Below are 19,306 nucleotides of genomic sequence, written 5' to 3'. Positions count from 1 at the left end.
TCGGTCACACATTCCTAAACGTGACTATCTTGCCATGGTTATGGACGGTACTTTCCTATGGTGGAAAAGTCCTCAGAAATCTGGCTTTCTGTGTGTGTTGAGGAAGATGCTTCCAAAGGACACCCGAGATGTGCAGGATCTTATCTGCCACCAAGCACCCTGTAATGTGAAATGGAATATCGCCTTAATACCAGGAGAACAAAGCTGAAACTGATGTGTGTCTGCTGGAAGGGCACATAGCCGTAGCTGCCTTTGCACTTGGGTGGCAGTCACAAGCCAGTTAGTTATGCCATGGGATTGGACTGGTGCAGCATATTGAAGAGATGGTTTGCCCCCAATGGTGGCTGCTCCAGTGTATACTCACAACTCCTTATGTTGCTTGAGAAGGAAGCTGTGGGTAAATGTAATTTTAAAAAAGGAAATGGAGCATCAAAATACATTAAGGCATCATTAAGGGCTTGAGCTAAACAAACAGGAGAAGGGGAAAGCTCAGTCTTGCATGCTGTGTGTGTCTGTGTGTCTGTGTGTAATCCCCTTCCCTTGCCTTTGTAGTACCTTCCTCCTTCCTTTGTTATGTAACACTAAGGGGAAGGCAGACAGGCACAGCTGAATTTTTAAGCCCCAGGAGAAGTAATGCAAAGTTAAGTCATAATTAATGGAACACAGATATTTATAATGTCTACATGCATGTTTATAAAAATATATACCCAGGGAAGCTGCTGTAACCTCTGTTTGTTGTTCATAACCAAGAGAATTCCCTGTGCTCAATTATGTTTAACAAAAAAACAAAAAAAAAAGAGAAAGAAATAGAGGGAGGGAGGAGGCTAGCCATATGCGAGTACCTCATGCTTTAATAATCTGTTTGCTTCTGGTGAGTGCAAATATTAATTGCAATAGTATGCAGTGAAGTGATTAACATCAATATAATTTATCATCTGGAGATTTCTGAACATAAATAAATGAGTTGTTTTGTTCAGCGAGGTGTTGACCCTTTCAGAATATGTGATTTAAAGGGGTTTTATATTATTATTACTATTATTGTAAATATGAAAGGCACTACGATCAGCCGAGTGTTCAGTTATTTGATTTTCTGGAGCATTAGCCACTCTTGTTTGTGACATTTCCCAGTTGGGTGCTCGTTTGCGAGCTCATTAATAAGGCTTTCTCTGAGGAATGTTGCTGCAAATGAAGAACAGTATAGCAGAGTCTGGCCCTGTGAGCATAACTCCCAGTCACAGCGAGTGTGCTGTTAAAGGGTTTAAAATGGGAAATAATTACACCCTGGCCTAAACCCAGAGGCCCCTGTTCTTTGCTGTGAATAAAAAGGCAAGCTTTTGTGCTTTGGAACAAAAAGAAAGAAAGAAAAAAGAAAGAAACCTAATATTTTGGTGCAATCCTTTTTTGGTACCAAAATGGATTCTTTCATGATTTGGGCCTCTCCCTTTGTTGGCTGGGTTTGGTTTCCCCCCACCCCCTTCTCTCAGCTGTGTTACACCAAACTGTAATGCAAAGTATAATTGGTAGCAAAAGGCTGTAAGATTTATAGTTCCTAACAGACTGTTTTAACAAGAACAACCAAACAAAAAGAGAGAACATGAAAACTCATTCTGTACATAGCGATTCAAGATTTACTCTTTTTTCATCTTGAAACATGTATCCCTGTGCGAGTGAATAAGAAAACGGTGCAATTGTGTAAGAGGAATGTGGTGCTTCCTAGCCTTTACGTTTCATACCTGAATAGTAATGCCAAGTTAGATTATTTTTACTTCCTTTCTCACCCACCCACCCACCCGCTGCAGCCTGTTGTTCATTCTAGGTCTGAACTGGAAGCGGCACTAGCCCAAAGCATACCTCTGCGTCAAGTGGTTGCAGTGAGTAATCCCTGGCCAGCCACAGAGGACTTGGGGAAACATCTCATGGCTCAAGTGACTACTTGAGTTGCTTGTGTAGTCTGGCTGTCCTTCCTTGGGAGGTTCCATCCCAGGCAGGCGCAGCTTCCTCGGCCACTGAGGAAATGGCACAACCCAGGAAAAGGACTGTAGCTCAGGAGCAGAACATCTTGCATGTGGAAGGTTCTCAAGTTTAATCCCTGGCTTTCCCAAGTAGGACTGAGTCTGTCCCCATCTGAAATCCTGGAGAGCCACTACCAGTCGGTTTGGGCCATCAGGTATCTGTTGCAAGCACCACATGGCACTTGAACCGCAGAATAATCAATCCAGCTGCCCAGATAGGATGAGAGGTCAGCCATGGTTCTATTTCCTGAGCAACTGCTGCACTGTAGTCCTTGCTTTCAAATGAATTTGTTACCTCTCATTGCTAAGTGACTTGCTGTGAGTGTCGTGGAGTGTTGGACATAGCATCCTGGGACAAGCAAGGTGCCTTGGGGCCCCATAGATTACTCTGAGATCCCATAGGTTGCTATGGGATCCTTGGCCTGCTAACATTCCATAAAAATCCACAAGATCCACAGTTGAGTCTTTAGGTTCCACTGATTTCAGGGGGGCATTTGTGAGCCTGTCTTCTCTGGGTTGTTCCACTTCCCAATGCTGTGTGCATTAGAAATTGTGCCGTTTCAGAAAAGCAGGCAGGCAACTTGCTCATAACAGTGAAAGAAATGTCCTTAACTGGGTTCCGAGGGCAGCCAGAACTGCAAGGCTGCCCATCGTCCGACACGCCTCCCGAGATGTCATCAGATTCCACACATGCCTTCTATTTGAATAGGCTGCCATATTTCCTTACGGTATTGTACAGGCCTATGCAGCTGCATGGACATTGAAAAAAAGGCTGCACTGAGGCAGAGGCAAGAGAGAGACACAGAGAAAGCCGTGATGGGAGATAGAGGCTTAGAGGACTGTGGTGTGTTCCTCTGGCCACCTATTGGAAGACATGTTCCTGCAGCTTAACCCACAGCAATACAGTCAGCTGCCCCCTAGGCAGTACATGGGTTATTCACTGTGTCCCTTCTCCCACCCAAACAAAGCCTCTGGGAAGGAGAATATCCACCGAGGCAATTTTGATGTAGTAGCATGTGCCATGGGTTGTTCTATAATATGGGGCAAGGACTAAAGCCAGGAAATCACAGTGACTTTACCCCCTTTCTGTAAAGAAACTTTTAAGGTGCAATTCAAACTCCCCTTACCTGGGAGTAAGCCCCATTTAATTCAATAAGACTTGCTTCTTGGTAGGATTGGGCCGTAATTCACTAAAACCAATTTTCTCTGCCTGAAAAGCAGTAGTGATATTCAGTTTTCCTGATGTATCCTCATAGGAAAAAAATCAGAAGTGCTCTTCTATTGAGTCAAACCATTGATTCACCTAGTCCAGTAATGGGGGTCTGGGAGAGGATTTTCTCTGTGGCCTCCCGTATTTGTTGAATGCCCTCCCCATAGAGCTGTGTCTAGCTAGACTCTATCACTGTCATTATTCAGCTTCCATTGTATGCTGAAGATGATCCTTTTTACCCTGGCATTGGAAATTTGTCATATTTTTATGGGACCAATCTCTTCTGTTCTGGTTGACCTGCACTGCGCTGCTTTTGTTTGGAATTGTTTGGCTTGGTTTTAATTGCATGAATATATTTGTTGCAATCCACTCTAGGACCTTATGTTGAAAGGTAAGAGATCTTACAAATAAACAATATTGCCTGCGCTGACTGGCAGCCACTGTCCTCTGCTTTAGACAGGATCTCTCCTAACCCTACCTGGAGATGCTGGGCACTGAACCTGGGACCTTTTACAGGTGCTTTACCCCTGAGCTATGGTGTTTCTGCTTTCGATTCCATTTATCACTCTTTCCCCTTGCCTTCCCCCAATGGTCTTGGTTTTCTTAGTACTGTTCTTCCTTGGTTTCCCTCTTATTTTTTGAACTGTAGTTACCTTGTATTGGTTAATGGTTCTCCCCCCCCTTCTTTCCCCAATTGGGGTTCCACGAGTTTCAGCGTTGGACCCTTTGCTTCTCATTCCCATTCCTTTATGGTCTCTTATTCACTCCTTTGGTATGTTGCCATGTCTATGCTGATGATATTCAGTTATTCTTTACTATCTCTGATCTGTCGTCTTGTTTAAATCTTTGATCTTGTCTTGCTATTTCTTCACAGCTGTCTGCTTGTTCTTTAAAGCTAAATCTTTCAAGGACAAAATTTCTTATATTTTTTTTCCTCTGGACTTTTCCCTTCCCGTCTGTTTTTGTCAATGATGCAACTATTTTTCTTTCCTTTCAAATCAAAGATATTGCTCCTCTTTTTTTCCCTTCTGCGATTCCATCTTTAGCCAAGCCTTTTCAAGCCTTTTTCAGTTGTCTAATATTGATAAGATCCTTCCCCCCCCCCCGTTATTTCTGCCCATTGTTCCATCCTGTGTTCTCATTTTGCCCAGATTGGGTGATTGTAAGACTCCTTCGGTAGTCTTCCCATTTTAAGCTTCTTGTTTCTTAATTTGATTTTTTTCTTCCCCTGCCCCATCTTATTTATTTTTTTCAACATGCAAATACGATCATGCATCTCTGCTTATGATGTTGCCTTTTTTCCCTTTTCACATTCAATTTAAGATTATGTTACTTCCCTCTAGCGCCTTTCATTTCTGATTTCTCTGTAGTCTCTTTTGGGGTCTTTGTTGCTTCTTACATCACATCTCTTCCTTTGATTCATGCTTTGGTTCTTCTTTTCCTTATCTACGAAACTCTTTACCAGCTGATATGTGATTAATTTATTCTCTTCTTTTTTTAGCAAATGCCTTAGGACTCGCTTATTTTTGCATTTGGCCTGCTCCGGTTTTTTAGTACTAGTGCCTGTGTGTGTGTGTGTGTGTGTGTGTGTGTGTATTGTTTTGGGCGCGCCAGTTGAGCACTTCACAATTAATCAATATTATTTTCTCTCCTCTTCCTTTATTTGTGGTTGGTAGCTGTGCAGGAGTAAAGGGCATCAGGACCAGCATGACATTCCTGTTGAAGGGGAAAGAGGGAGGGTTTGACTTTCATTTGCTCATGAAATTCAAATACAGGTTATAAGGCTGTGAGGTACAGGGACGGAAAAAACCATTCCTCATCTAATATTCTGACATGAAACATGAAAAGTTTTATGTGGTCAAGCCAGCACAGGCTGATATTGACTGTTATCTCCTAAGAATGTGAAGAGAGCAGGCATTCTATGCCTCCGGAAATGTGTGCTGCACAGTCTTAGCCTGTACTGAAAATATGTGCAATTTTATTTTGTGCTAAAAAGAGAGAGGGAGTGTTCATCAAGCCCCCAGTGGGCTCTACCCTAACTCCTCCTCCCCCCCAAAAAAACCTGGTTGTTGCTATTTTATATTGTGTATGTCACTCTTTCTAGACCATATGAGAAAATAAAGGTATTTTATTAAACTATGTCAGATTGTGCAGTTAACTGTCTGGATATATGGATTTGTGTTTTCTCTTAACGTGTGTGGCTGACCCAAGACTCACGGGCATCCAAGGCAGAAAATCCAGATAGCATTCGTCTATGTCAGTAACCAACGGCCCACAAGTCGTGTTGTTATTTCTTATCTGTGGGGATTGCATAATGATTGGCCCTATTGAACTCCCACTGCTTTCTAAGAAGGCAAATAAATTCTGTTTTCTGAAAGCTTCTATGAATTTTGTTTTCTGAAGGCAGCCCTGTATAGGGAAGTTTTAAATGTTTGATGTCTTACTGTGTTTTTATATTTTGTTGGAAGCCACTAAGAGTGGCTGGGGCAACCCAATCAGATGGGCAGTTTGTTGTTGCTGCTGCTGTGGTGTTTATCATTATTATTTTCTAGTCTGTTCCCTCCGTCTTAATAATAAAATAATCAGTCAATCCTTATTGTCAAATGATTCTAAACATTATAAAATAAACATTATAAGCATTATAAAATAATACTTGTTGAGTATGTAGTAATCAGTGCACATGTCTTCTTAACCTTGTTTATATCCCAGGATGAGAAGCAATGGTGATATCACTAGCAGACTAGATAAATTAATAAATAATATAAACATGTATTCTAAGCTGTTCTTTATTTCAGATTTTTGAGGGGGGGGTGTTTTCCCCGCCGTTAGATGTAACTAACTTCTCTTACCTGCCACCACCTTCAGATATTACAGTCTTGCATTCAGTTCTTTCATTTAGTGCAGATTTGCTGCCAATTCCAGGAATTGGATGTGGGATTGTGTGTAAATCAAAATGGATAAAGCGGCGCTCAATTGGCTGCCTTGAGCTGATAGCGTTCTGGTTAGATTGTTTGCTGCTCCGCATGTGCCGTTGTTGAAGGCAATGGACTTTGTAACTGCGGACTTGGGCTCTTGTTCCTACAGGGTCTTTCCAAAGGATTTCTGAGCTGCCTCCCTGAGTGCAAAATGCCTTTAATCCCTCGGTGTGTTTGTGTTTGGGGATTTGCGAGATTCATCGGCACGAGCAGAAGTCTCCGCTTTGTTCCAACAAAAGGCAGCGGCCTGGCATTTCTTCCCTTAAGCTTTTCCTAGCACAAATGCACCCATCGGAGCCTCGGCGTATTAATATGCCACGGCACAAAGTATTGTCAGCCCATAAAATATGATACATGATAAAATGTATCAATTCTGAGCGCCACAAATCTGCCGTTTCACCTCAGCATGAAGGCAAATGAGTTTCCTTTAGCTCGAGTGAGTTCAGAGATAAACTTCAATTTAACAAAATTTCATTTTGCAAGAACCAGTGGGGCTGCTGCCCTTGGTGTGCGGATTCCTTATCAGTGCGTTAGGCTTTGGAGGCTATTAGTCAACTTAATTTGGGAAAATGCCAGGATAATTTGCTGATTAGACGGGTGCAGCGGAGAGGGGCAGGAGGGTGAAGCTGTGTCAGTACAAAGTTTTTGTTTCACGATCTGTTTAAATGCGCGGTTGCTTGATATCATTCGTATGTTGTTTTGTACGCAGACGTATAAATTGATGTTTGTATTGTGTGTTTGATGTGCAGATAAGCCTGAAGTGCAAGTCCTGCAGAACTCCCCTGCGCAGCCTCTAACGAGAGAAGGAGACCTCCTCGACCTTCTGTGCCAAGTGAAGGGCAAACCAGAGTAAGTGGAGGACCTGAGACTCCGTCAGAACGTGCCCATCCACATTACTGGGCTGTTCGAGGAGAGTGCTTGCCTCCTTCTGGTCTTTCTCTTGAGCATGTTCAGCACCCGGTCCTGTTCTCCTGCGTTGGTATGACGTTGCATGTCTGAAGCACAAGGCCACGAGAACGCACCTGCAGCCATGGTGGGGAACCTGGGGTGGTGGGAACCTGTGGCTCTCTAGGCATTGTTTGACTCTCTCCAACTCCCATCAGCCCCAGCCCGTGTGTCCAGTGGTCAGTGGTGATGGGAGCTGGCATCGAGCCACACCCGGCTGCAGATTCCCTACCCCTGGTCCACTTCCACCCTTTGACTAGCAGATAGATATGTGCGGCTGCAGAAACTTGCAAGTGCCCAAAGGAAACATTGGCCGCAGTCGGACTACAGATAAAATGCTAAGGAAAGTTATCTATTTGAAAATGCTAGGGGTGAGATTCTAGAAAATATAGGTCTCCTCCCACCAATACTAAATAAGAAGGGCTTTGCCCTTACATTTTCCCTCTCCTCTGATTTTGTTTTCCACGGTGAACACAGCTTAGATTTCACTCAGTTTTAAGTTGACCTTCCCCTCCAGTATTTTCCTTCTTTGCTCCTGAGCCTGCCCTTTTTTTCAGTGTCTGTTTTAACGGGTGAACCCTAACAGAGACATCTCTGATCAATATGCTCCTGTTTTGAAATTTTTAGCTACAGAAGACTGATCCTTTCCTCTCACCCCAGGCTCAGTCACTTTTTATCCATCATCTTTTACTATGAATTCAGATCTAGGGCTGAAATCCTAATGTCTGCTTACGTGAAAGTAACTCCCCTTGAACTTAGTAGAGCTGACTTCCAAGTAAACGCATAGGATTGAACTGTGCGCTGCTTTCCCTGAGCTTTTCTTTTTTCTGTTTAACTGTTGTATCTTTGCAGAGCCCTTTTATTCCTGCGTGTGGTATATTATCCTTCACTTGGTATGTGTAAAGCTTTGCATATTGTGGCTTTAAACTTGTTTTTCCAAATCCTGTGTGAGAAGAGGAAGAGAGAGGGGATGATTGCTCACTTGGAAATTATGTCTCTGGTGTTCTTTGCAATTCAGAAAGCCAAAGGAAACCGAGGACATTATGGGCTGATTTACCTTAGTTATGTCTCTCTCCAACAAATGTTTTGCGTTGCTTCCAGAACATGCTAAGACTTTGATGGAAAAGAATTTCAGAGCTGAGAAATAATACCCAAGCATCCTCCTGTGTGTGCCCCCACAAAGAAAAGGCTGAGCCTCCCTGCTTTTCCAATTGCATATTGTCTCTCTCTCTCTTTCTCCCTGCCCATTAAACTTGGATATTTGTTACTGAACTCAACTATATCACAAGAAGAAAGAAATGCTACTTATGACATTGACTTAACATGCAAGTCAAAGGGTTAGTAATGCATTTGGGGTTATTGTTTTGTTTTGTCTTCTCCCTGCTTAGGCCTACAGATGTGTCATGGTTAAGAGTAGACGACGAGATGCCTCAACACGTTATAGTGTCAGGTTCAAACCTCCACATTAACAGCCTAAACAAAAGCGATAACGGCACATACCGCTGCAAGGCTTCCAATGAAGTGGGGATGTCCTTTTCCGATTACACACTTTATGTATACGGTACGTGAGACAAACACGCCCTTCTTCCAGATGTCTTTATGCTGAATTGCTGGCAAATATTCTGGGCGGGGGTTGTGGGGAGGGGGGTGGAATAAGAAAGCAGTTTGATGGAGAAAGCAGCCTCTGATAACTGTTCAAACTCGGCACGTTAAGTGAGTGGGTTGTTTAAAACACACACAGAAAACCCAAAACCAAGCCTATTTACTTCTGTCTTCTTTCCCCCTTCTGATTCAGTCTGTGTTTTCTTCCCATGTCAAGTAAGCAACTACTGCCTGCACTGTCATTAAGTGCTGGCTTGGAGAAGGGGAGTTGCCAGATGCAAAGAGGGGCAGGGCAATAAACACCTTGGAGTCATCCTGTTTCATTTCACAATCCAGGACAGCTTCAGCCATATTCCCATTTGTATTCCAGTGAAGTCTTTTCAGAAGCATCTGAAAAAATGAGCACGGGAGTTTTTGTTTTTTTGTTTTTTTTTTTGTTTTTTTTTAAGCCAGGCCTTCTTTAGCAAGTTAAATAACTGAAGATGTGTGCTGATAATGTAACCCAGCACACAATCTGGAAAGGCAAGTCTCATTCTGCCTGTCTTCAGCTGCCAAAGAGGCACTAAAACATTTGCTAAGGCATTTTCTTAAAAGTGCCGTTTATGTACCTGCTTTAATTCTGTTTTCCTGGGTTTCTTTTTACCATTCCTTAAAATGTTGTGGCATAAATAGCAGTAATCCTAGCCTGCGAAAAGAAAAATTAAATAATTTCCCACCCCCACTCCGGAGCTACCTTTCAGAATGCGGTCCTTTCAGCCTTGGGAAGACTGGTGTGTTCTGTGTGACATGAACATATTGCTGCTCTGTAGGCTGTGGTGCAGGCAGCGTGGACAGATAAATCAAGGCGTCTAATAATGAGAGCCAGTTGTTTTCAGATCATTGTGTTCCTGAATCCCCTCGGTTCCAGAAGACTCTTTCTAGGAAAACTTTAGGGGGTGATTGTTGGTTGCAGTCCCATTCCATGAAATATCACTTCACATGTGTAGGGCATTCAATTTATATAGCAGGCTCTGTCGTAAATGTTGCAGCTTCAGAATGTTTAATGGGTAAGTTGCCTTCAGTCATTCCTTTCCCATGCATCCTCTCTAACCTCCCCGCAGCCCCCCGGCCTCCAAGTCTGCCCTCTCCAGCAGCTTAGTGTTGCTCTGCATATTGATGCTTGCAATGCAGCAGCTCAGTCTGGGCTTCTGACCCTGTGCACTGTTCCGAGTTGTTATAATCTGCCAACCGTCATGGGCCTCCATCCTTGACATTAGTTTGCACAAAGCATGAAACCCACCAATTGCAATCTTCACCCAGGGAGAGGCATTGTGAGGTTCCTCTCTGTACTTGTATAGATCAGCTAACTGCCTAGTTTATTCTTCCCCTGCCCATCCATCAAAATTATGTGTACATATACAGGTAGGAACCTTTAAATGGTGTAGAGTAGGAGAGTGCCCTCCTGACGATGTTACCTTTGTGTGGTTGCTCCAGAGAAGGTGTTTTGACTTCCTTGTGTGATTATATAGGCCATAGCTGCCCCTAAGTCTAGTGTAAGAGAAGTGAAACTTGTGTGAATGGAAGTTAATTGGGCTGGAAAGATTAGGAGGACAGTGCATATCAGATGATGTGTACAAGTCTTAGGAAATATTGGTGGGGGAAAATTCTTTTTAAAGTTAGGATTTAGAAAAGTAACATTTCCAAACAATCTAATCCTTCCTACAGAACAGCTTCTCATGGGTGAGTTGAACAGACGGTTGTCCTTGCCATTGTTACACTGAAAAATGTTTAAATAGTAGGATTATCACTGAAAACAACCAAATGCTTTCAAAGAGAACAGGAGAGATAAAATTAATAATGGAAAAATGCCCATATCCCTCAAATTCAAATGCACTGTTCCACATACGTGCCACCATTTCCTTGTATCTGAAAAACTTTGGACTGATACTTTCTCCCCTCAACCAAAAACCAAGGCTTTCAATCAAAACTGAAATATGTTACCGCCTGTACCCATTTTCAGTGGGAACACCTCGGGGGAGACTGACATGCCTGCCAAATCTTGCAAGTTTAGTTGATGAAAAAAGTGGTGAAGCTAAAAATTGAGAAGGCTCAGGAGACAACACTACGAGCCCACGTTGGTCACCAGATCACTCAAAACCTGTTAGGTGTTTGCTATTGTTAATCAGGTTTTCTGTTGCATGAGCCAGTTAGAGGACCATGGATCTGAAGATGTTGTACCATGGAAATGCATCAAATCAAAGTCTCTTTCAGTACCTGCCTAATACAGTCAAATGCACTGGCAGTGGAAGCTGGATATCTGTACTGTGTACAGTTTACTATGCATTCTTTTTCTGACCCCGGGGGGGGGGAGGTTACTTGGAATTGTTCTCTCCTGTGGAAAGTTACAGCAGAGGTCAGCTTTGCTGACATCATCTGAGGGAAGGAGCAGCCCTCATTTTCTTGATGATCTCCTGACCTGAATTGTGTATCAGTCTTGGCTAAGTTCCTGGTCTCAGGCTGAGGCCCATCAAACCTCTGCTTAAAAATTAACATGCAAATATATTTAAGCAACAAAGGATCTAAGAAATTATCAACAGCGGAGCCAACCTTCGGCACCAAACTTGCAAAGTCCAGCTACTCCTCTGATGGCATCTTATGTTGGCATCTGATTGAATATGGGAGAATGCCGTCTATAAACACTCACCAGGCAAAACTGGTTTCCGGCTTCTTTGCCTGCTTGGAATCACCCATTTCACCACAGTCTGGCAGCAGGAAAAATAGGTAGTAAACACATTGTCCCTAGTCAAACATGACTCTGTTTGTAGAGTAGCCCCTGCCATGTACAGCTGAGTGGGAGACACAGAATCTTATGTACCAGGCACAATCAACCAATGGATTCTTCTGCATCTACCTCAGTTGAATAAGTAGGATCTGCAGGTAGCACTCATAGAATCATAGAATTGGAAGGGACACAGGGGTCATCCAGTCCAACCCTCTGCAATGCAGGCATCTCAGCTCAAGCATCCATGGTCATCTAACCTTTGCTTAAAAACCTCCAAGTAACCCCAGCCCAAGTAAAGTTTGTGTGAAAGGGAACTGCATGTTTCATAAATGTGTTAGCAACAGGATTGTGGAGGCCCCTGACATGTCACTGTACATAAGTGTAAATTCCTTGATGACATTTTGAAGCAGATTCATGGGGGAAGGGGGAGAGAGATCTCCCTCAAAATGGCACCTCTGTGACGAGAGATAGCCTGTCTCTGAGTATCAGGCCCTGGACACAGAGATTGGGCATCACCTTCAGCACCTGACTTGCCCCATTTGAAGGGTGAATGCAGGCTTAGATCAGTTGTTGTTGGGTTCTTGTTTTTTTAAAAAAACACACCCACAAAAATAACTAGATAAAAATAAATTGTACTGGCCTGCTAGGAGGCTACGTACCTTATGTTTCTCATGCTGGCAACAGGAGAGGAAGCTTCAGCATGCGGCTTCTATTAAGCTTAGCATACTAGTTTTAAAATGCCTTTTACTGGCAGACAAGGCTTGGGGCGGACCTTTCTACCCCTCCTCTGCTGGCCTGCTGTGTTTCTGTGCTGCTTTCAAAGGAGATAGCTCAGAAACCAAGTGGTCTGGTAGAGGATCCTTCCTTTCTCTGCTAGCTAGCTCACTCTCCTGTGTGTAATCCCTGGCCACATTTGGCTTTCAGGGAAATAGTTAAATACTTGACTGGACTAGATGAACCTCCAGTCCGATCAAGCAAGGCGATTCTTATCAAGTGTCAGATGTTGTAGGCAAAGTTTTTGTGTCAGTTCCCCTACTTATCTTCCAAGTTTTCCAACCTGAACGTGCATTGGGGGACCCATTTCTTTTTCTGTTTTATCATGTGTGCACTGGTGGTGGTGCTACTGTTGCTGCTCATCTCAGATCAGACTGCGAGTCAGGAACAGGTACTAACCTACCAGATGAAGACCAGTGCCATAGGGAGCACCCAACCCTTCTGCTTCCTGATTCCTAGACCAGGGGTCAGCAGACTTTTTCAGCAGGGGGCCGGTCCACTGTCCCTCAGACCTTATGGGGGGGGGGCGGACTATATTTTGAGGAAAAAATGAATGAATTCCTATGCCCCACAAATAACCCAGAGATGCATTTTAAATAAAAGGACACATTCTACTCATGTAAAAACATGCGATTCCTGGACCGTCCGTGGGCCAGATTTAGAAGGCGATTGGGCTGGATTTGGCCCCCGGGCCTTAGTTTGCCTACCCATGTCTAGACCATCAGCTCCTTTAATTTCACCACTTAAGTGAGCGCTGAATTGATTGCCTGAAGGTTTTCCCAAACGGAGGCCTTGACCCCTTGGTATTGCAGTTGCTCCAGACATCTTGGTGGTTGCAAACATTCTCTCACTCAGTGACGCCGCACCCAAGTGATGTTTCCTATCTCCTGAGGAAGTTGTGCCAAACACAATAAAGGTGAAGCACATAATTAAAGTTTGGATGTATTAATTAGAAAATCTGAGAGCTCACTCGGAGATGAAAGAGTAGCAGATGTGTCAATGATGAGAAGTTTGACATGCTCAAGATAAAATTTAAAATCAAAAGCCTCCGAACTGTTTCATGCTCCATTATTGTGGATTCATTCCTGAGTTCAAAGTCTGGTGCTCTACTTAACACATTCAGTTTGATCATTTGGGCACAGATATGTGGTGGGTTCCCCCCCCTCCCTTTTTCTTCCCTCCACCCAGTAACTTTTTATGAAGTCGTGATGCTGTCTCTTCTGGATAAATATTTGATGCTTCTTGAGATTGTTTGCTGTTGGCTTTTGCAGGTCAACCGTCTTCTATACATGGTGCTCCCCCACCTACCTCTTTTTTTTTTTTTTTTAAATGGCGGAGGGAGAAATCCCCTTCATCTTTATCTGTTGGGACCATTAAGGGATGTGATATATTAAACAGGAGGAAAATCTGTGAGCCCAGACAGAGCATTAATATTTATAAGTCACAAAGACATTGACTTTATTTTAAAAGAAATCTCACTAAAATCTTCCATGCATCCAACTTGATATTTAGTCGTGACATTCTCGTTCCCTTTTGTATTTATTACTGGCTTAGAAGTAGTTTTATATCCTGCTGGGATGTATTGATGGAGGGAGAATAATGAAGTTAACTGCTCTGGAGAAAGGCAGAGGGAGAGACGTACTCATCTGCTGTTGATATTTAGTCCGTTAAGCGCAGCAGGGTCTCTCTCGCCTGCCCCACTCCTAGCCCCTAATTTTTAGATTATTATTTTTTTAAGACAGAATAAAGACAAAGCATTATTGTTCTTAATGCATTGCAAACCGTCCTCTTAGCCATAGAAAACATGCAACTTTTTTACTTGCTTTGTGTTGTTGTTGTTTTTCATTTGTATTGGTTTTCCCCCCACAGGCTTTTCCCATACCATGTCACTCACGTATCAATGACTAATTTTGTGTTGTGTGTTGCTTCTCCCCACCCCACTGCCACCAATTTGTCCTAATGTTTGAGGGCAGGGAAATGTGTTGCTTTGCTTCAGTCATCCTAATCCAGAGCTTCTCCACCAAATGAATGGAGTGCCATCCTCACATTTTAGCCTGCCCTCTTCTCCTGATACTTAAGACCTAAGGGTGGGCAAGAGGGTATAACCGCCATCCTTTATTTTGCTTCTTTGTTAATTTATTGACCAGTTTTATGTTCTGCTCATATTTTTTAATTTGCTTTTTTTCTGTTTCCCTTTTTATGTTTTATCTAGATCCCCCCACAACTCTCCCTCCACCCACAACAACCACAACCACTACCATCCCTGCCACCACCACAGGTACGGTACCTTCATAAACCATGGATAAAAACCGAAATGTGTGTTACTTTCTATGAAAACCAGATGGGCAGAGGTTGGGGGAGGAGATAGAGGAGAGAAGGGGAGCTGTCACCACATTTTTTACACTTACTGTTAATTTATTTTGTTTTGCTTTGCTAGCACTGGAAAGTGGGACCCACCAATAAATGATAACGGAGGTCCCTGAAGTCTCAAACATCCTGCTCAGGGAGTCCATAAATTAGCATTGCCCAGCCACCCCCCCCCCCAGGTTCAGTTTGAGTTATTCATGCTTTAAAACGTAAAGCACTGATTCTCACTTTGAACTTTGGCTTCGATAGTATATTTACAAGCATCTTTCTTTACGCTAGGCAATTAATTTCGTTTTGATTTTCAGTTATCATAATCTGCTTCAGTATCCTGCAGCCATCAGCACAGCGTACACAAACAGAGCTTCTTCCTGACGCTTTCTAAACTAGTTCCCTCTGAATTTTAAATCCCTGCCCTGCCTTCCCACCCATCACTTTGAGCCAAGATACATCCTACACAGTCAACCGCCATCAAACATCATTTGTACCACCCACCCCTTCCTGTGAGCTGCTCTCTCCCTCTTCTGATAACCGGGCATGGTTGCCAAACCCATCTTCCATTGTCATCACCACCCCCTGGATGCTTCTGTTGCAGCTTTTTTTATTTTTCTTTCGATACGAAGAGATGCCAGACAGAGTCCTGTACGGAAGGTGAGACTGCACTACTCTCTTCACAGGCAGCCTTTGATCTTGTTACAATCTCCCCTTTGCTTAACGCGAAGTTTGCCATTCACCTTCCAGGCAGTTGTTGTGCCTTCACTCTCTTTATGTCCCTGTCTTCCGCTTTGCTTTCCCAGAGATTCAGAATTAATGGATCTGTACAAATAACAAAAACCTTTCCTTCCAGTGTGCCTTAGCTATCATTTTCTGTTGTCTTGTCTAGCCTTTTGCCTCATTACATTTTTCTCCTTCCAGGATCTTAAGAAACCAAAGCTCCTATAGGTTTCTGTGTGTTCTCAGAATGCCTGAGTGGTTTGTTTTGTCTGCAGCATTATGGAGTGGGTCTGCCCACACACTGACCCACCATTTACCTTCTAGCACTTTGTGGTGGTGGTCCACAGGTTAACCTCAACATGTGCCTTATAAACCTGTGCAAGGAGCAGACTGAAGTCTCCAGATAAATGCAATTTGAAGGGTGGAGGGTCTCAGCAGGCTACCTGATGAAGAGAAGAGCTCATTTTCATGTGAAATGACTTCCTGAGTTTAAACCGTCATGGTGTGAGGTGTCTTTCATGGGAGGCAAGTTAAGTTGTGGCAACTGTATTGCTTTTATAATCCCTAATAGATGTTCAGACTCGACTAACTTTCCCCCGCTCACTCTTTAAGACTCTGCCTTCATAGGGGGTCTTGCCATGACCTCAGGGTAGAATATCTACTTCTGGGGGTTTGCAGTATGAGGTCTTTTTTCCTGCATGGCTAGGGGTTTGCATCTGATGGGTCGGACCAGAAGACATTCATCCTGCTTTGTTTTTTCACCACCTAAAAGTGAAAATGTAACTTCGATGGGAGAGGACATCTTAGGGCGACTGGGTATCGAGCTAAACTCTCCTTCAGGAGTAAGTGCTCAAAGCAAAATATGTGTGCATTAAAAACTGCACCCAGGTTGGTGCTGGACAGCGAAGCAGAGTGCTTTTTAAAACTCAGAGTAAAAATAATGTAAGTTGGAATGATAGAGAAGGATTCTCTTGCTCACATGGGGAAAGACAGTAATAAAGCTCTGGCCAGCAGTATTTGGATGGGTGGGGGAATTGACTGTAAATTAGCTCTCTCTGCAGCACCATCCAACCTCTGAGAGACACCAGGAGGTAGGAGGAAGATGACTAGTCACTGACAGCTTCTTATCCATCATTTTGTTGTTCCTTTTTGTTAGGCTCTGGCTCCTCAGTTTTTCTTTAAAACCAGCTGAAACCAATGGGATTCCAAAGTCCATGTTTCCATATAGGTGGACCATTGCACCCACTATTCTTTTAAAGAACTGACTTATCCCTCTTCTTCACCCCTCTGTTTGTTTCTGTGGTTGCTGTCATCTATAAATATAATAAGACTACTTCTTTATGCCATTTCCATGCCGATTCTGTGGATTTTAATTTCACAACGTTTCCCTCTGGGTGCTGCTAATTTTGTTTGTAATTTTTGTTCGTATCTTTTTTTTAGAAGAATTTCCCCCTTCTTTTTAAGCTTTATCAGTTTAATTCCACATAAGCTGATAATATGGCTCAGTTTCATTGCAGGAAATGTTGCAGACAAGATGCAATCTTCTTCGTGATTGGCTGTGTGGTGTGTCCTTCCCTTCCTCTTTTTTCCACATCACTCTTTATATTACCTTCAGCCACAATCAGGAACCCAACAGACCCTTTCCCCTGTAAGACTCTTCTGATGAATAGGAATCTTCCATCTCTTCCCAGAATCCACAGGCTTCTTGTGTGTGTATGTTAATTTGTGTGTGTGTTTGTGTGTGAGAGAGAAATTAATTGATTACTCCTATGAGTTGTCCATTGATTAATGTCTCATAAACTCATATACGGGTGAAAACTATATTTATGAAGCAAAAAGCTCTTTCTTCCTAGATAACAAGTGTGTGTGACACAGCACACATTTCCTCCTATATGTGTAAGAGAATGGACATTGCCTCTTTTCAGGTGGTGTAATTTCCCTCTGCAGTTTTTATAAGCACTTACTTTAAATATATATGGTTCTTCTTTTTTAGCTGATGGCATTTTGGGCAATTAAAGGTGTTAAATACCAATTAACAAAAATGTTGCAATCCTTCTATACAAATGAGTTGGAGGGCTTCAGATCATTTGCACACTTTAAAGTAGATATAATGGTGCTAGCTCAGGGCCTGTCAGCATAATGGGTCCCAAAACTCAGGTAAGTAGTAGACATCTTTGTTGAAATGTGGGTTTTGGTATCTTATGCTTTGCTCTTTCAGCAGAAGATTAAAACAGTGAATGGGACCAATTGGGGCTCCTGATTGTGGCCACAGGTAATCCCTGGCTTTTAGTTGGATTTAAGCAACTGTTTTCCCCCACCCCACCCCTCTTCTTTAAGCCAACGTCTGGCCTCCTCGGAAGGTAATTCTGGACCCTTTGCTTTAACTCAAGGCATTTCATCCACGCACCAGCCATCTTATATCTTCTGCATACAGTTTCTCAAGAGCTACATCTTCCCTAGGCACAAAGTGCCCTTGTGGTGGTAACAAATGATCTGGCACTGAGGCATAGTTAAGCTGAGATTGCCACTAGGACAACTTTGTCAAATCCCTTCTTTCATTCTCCCCCCCCCCCCTTTTCCGTGATGGATGGGATCTTGCAGAGTTGCTGTGTCTTAGCAGACAAGCTGCGTAGGTATTTATCTTATCCTGAAGGCTTGATATCTTCCTGCATGGAATTTAACTTGGGCTCTCTCTCTTCAAACAGATGAAAGGTTAGAGAACCGAATGCCCCCCTCCTTCTCCTTTTCCGCAAGAGAGTAGGCTGCCTGCTTAAATTTGCCTTGTATATTATTGCCTGACAAATGGGTACAGAAATGAATTTCCGTTCTCTCGCTGCATTCTGTAGTACTTTAGAGCCACCCATTAGCCTTAAAAGCTTCAGCAGCCAAACACCAATGATTAAATGTCGGTATAAAACTCCAGGAATGTATTTTCTTCCTTCCGTGCTAAAGGTTTGTGTAACCGAAAACCATTCTCCAAATGAAATTAGCATAATTACCAACATTTTATGCAGTAGTCACAGGGAAAAATGCTTTCCTAAAAGCCTCAAGGGGCAACAGATCATTTCTGCTGTTGCTCTTACCCCTTCCCACATTGCCACCTGCTTAAAACCTATATATACAAACACATAGAGGCTTGCAAAGTCCAGTGGGTGTAAAATACCTCAGATTCAAGTTTGGGTGCTATGGGTGACCTTCATAAAGCCCCAAGCTCTTCAAATTAAAATGGGCAGGTGATAATGATCCCACTGTTCTTGGCAGCCCCTTGTCATAGTCCCTGGAGTGGGGGCAATTTAACAGTATAGTTGCAATGTCATTTGTTTTATGCTAGAAGCCTGCAGTTATCAGTCCCAAATGCCTTCTTTCAAGCCTGACCCCAGTTAGTTGTGCCTGCAGAGGAACTCCAGCACTGCTGATGAAGCACAGTAAATTATTTTATTTCTTGCCCACATTGTAATTAAGAATGATTTTTCCATTGGCCTTTGATGGCTAGTCTCTGGATGCTTCATGCTCTCCCCACCAAGTTTCCCCTAACTAGAGATCCGTTTCCCAGCATGTCATGTGATAATTTGACTGGGTAACCCTTTGTCTATCACGGGTTCGATTCGTTTTGTGTTTGGCCCTCTCCCTGGCAAGCAGCACCGCTTCCCCCCAACCCCATAAAAAACCCACCACCCTTTTATATCACTTCAAAAATGTCCTTGTGGCTTTATTCATTAAGACATACAATATGATATGGCAGAGCAAGCTGCATAATTTAAATTGCCCCTGGAGTCTTCCCTTGAAATGTTCCATTTGGACAGCTGTTATTTTCTGCGAGATAATTAAAAAGTTCTTAATATTTGTTTAAAAATAAACCCTTCTTTTCTTTGGGGCAAAGCACATTGTGTGTGTGTGTGTGTGTTCAGTTTATCTTTCCTCCTCCTCCTCTGATAGACCAATTGTTCTT

At 43.0% G+C, this 19,306-nt stretch overlaps 1 protein-coding gene across 7 annotated transcripts in view; it reads left to right on the top strand.

Moving 5' to 3' along the window:
- Positions 1 to 19,306, top strand: part of CADM1 (cell adhesion molecule 1) — a 285,697-nt gene that overhangs the window by 230,257 nt on the left and 36,134 nt on the right. For 4 of the 7 annotated variants that reach the window (XM_083588746.1, XM_083588745.1, XM_083588748.1 and 1 more), the window contains exons 6-8: positions 6,947 to 7,046; positions 8,531 to 8,703; positions 14,492 to 14,557. In XM_083588746.1, coding sequence (XP_083444872.1) covers positions 6,947 to 7,046; positions 8,531 to 8,703; positions 14,492 to 14,557 — 339 coding nt within the window. The remainder of the gene's footprint in view (positions 1 to 6,946; positions 7,047 to 8,530; positions 8,704 to 14,491; positions 14,558 to 19,306) is intronic. The other 3 variants (XM_083588750.1, XM_083588747.1, XM_083588749.1) reach the window with 1 other exon arrangement.

Source organism: Podarcis filfolensis (assembly GCF_964270895.1).
Source record: "Podarcis filfolensis genome assembly, chromosome: 15".
Taxonomy (NCBI): Eukaryota; Metazoa; Chordata; class Lepidosauria; order Squamata; family Lacertidae; genus Podarcis; species Podarcis filfolensis.
The sequence above is the reverse complement of the archived record's forward strand: the minus strand, read 5'-3'. Positions and strand labels throughout refer to the sequence as shown.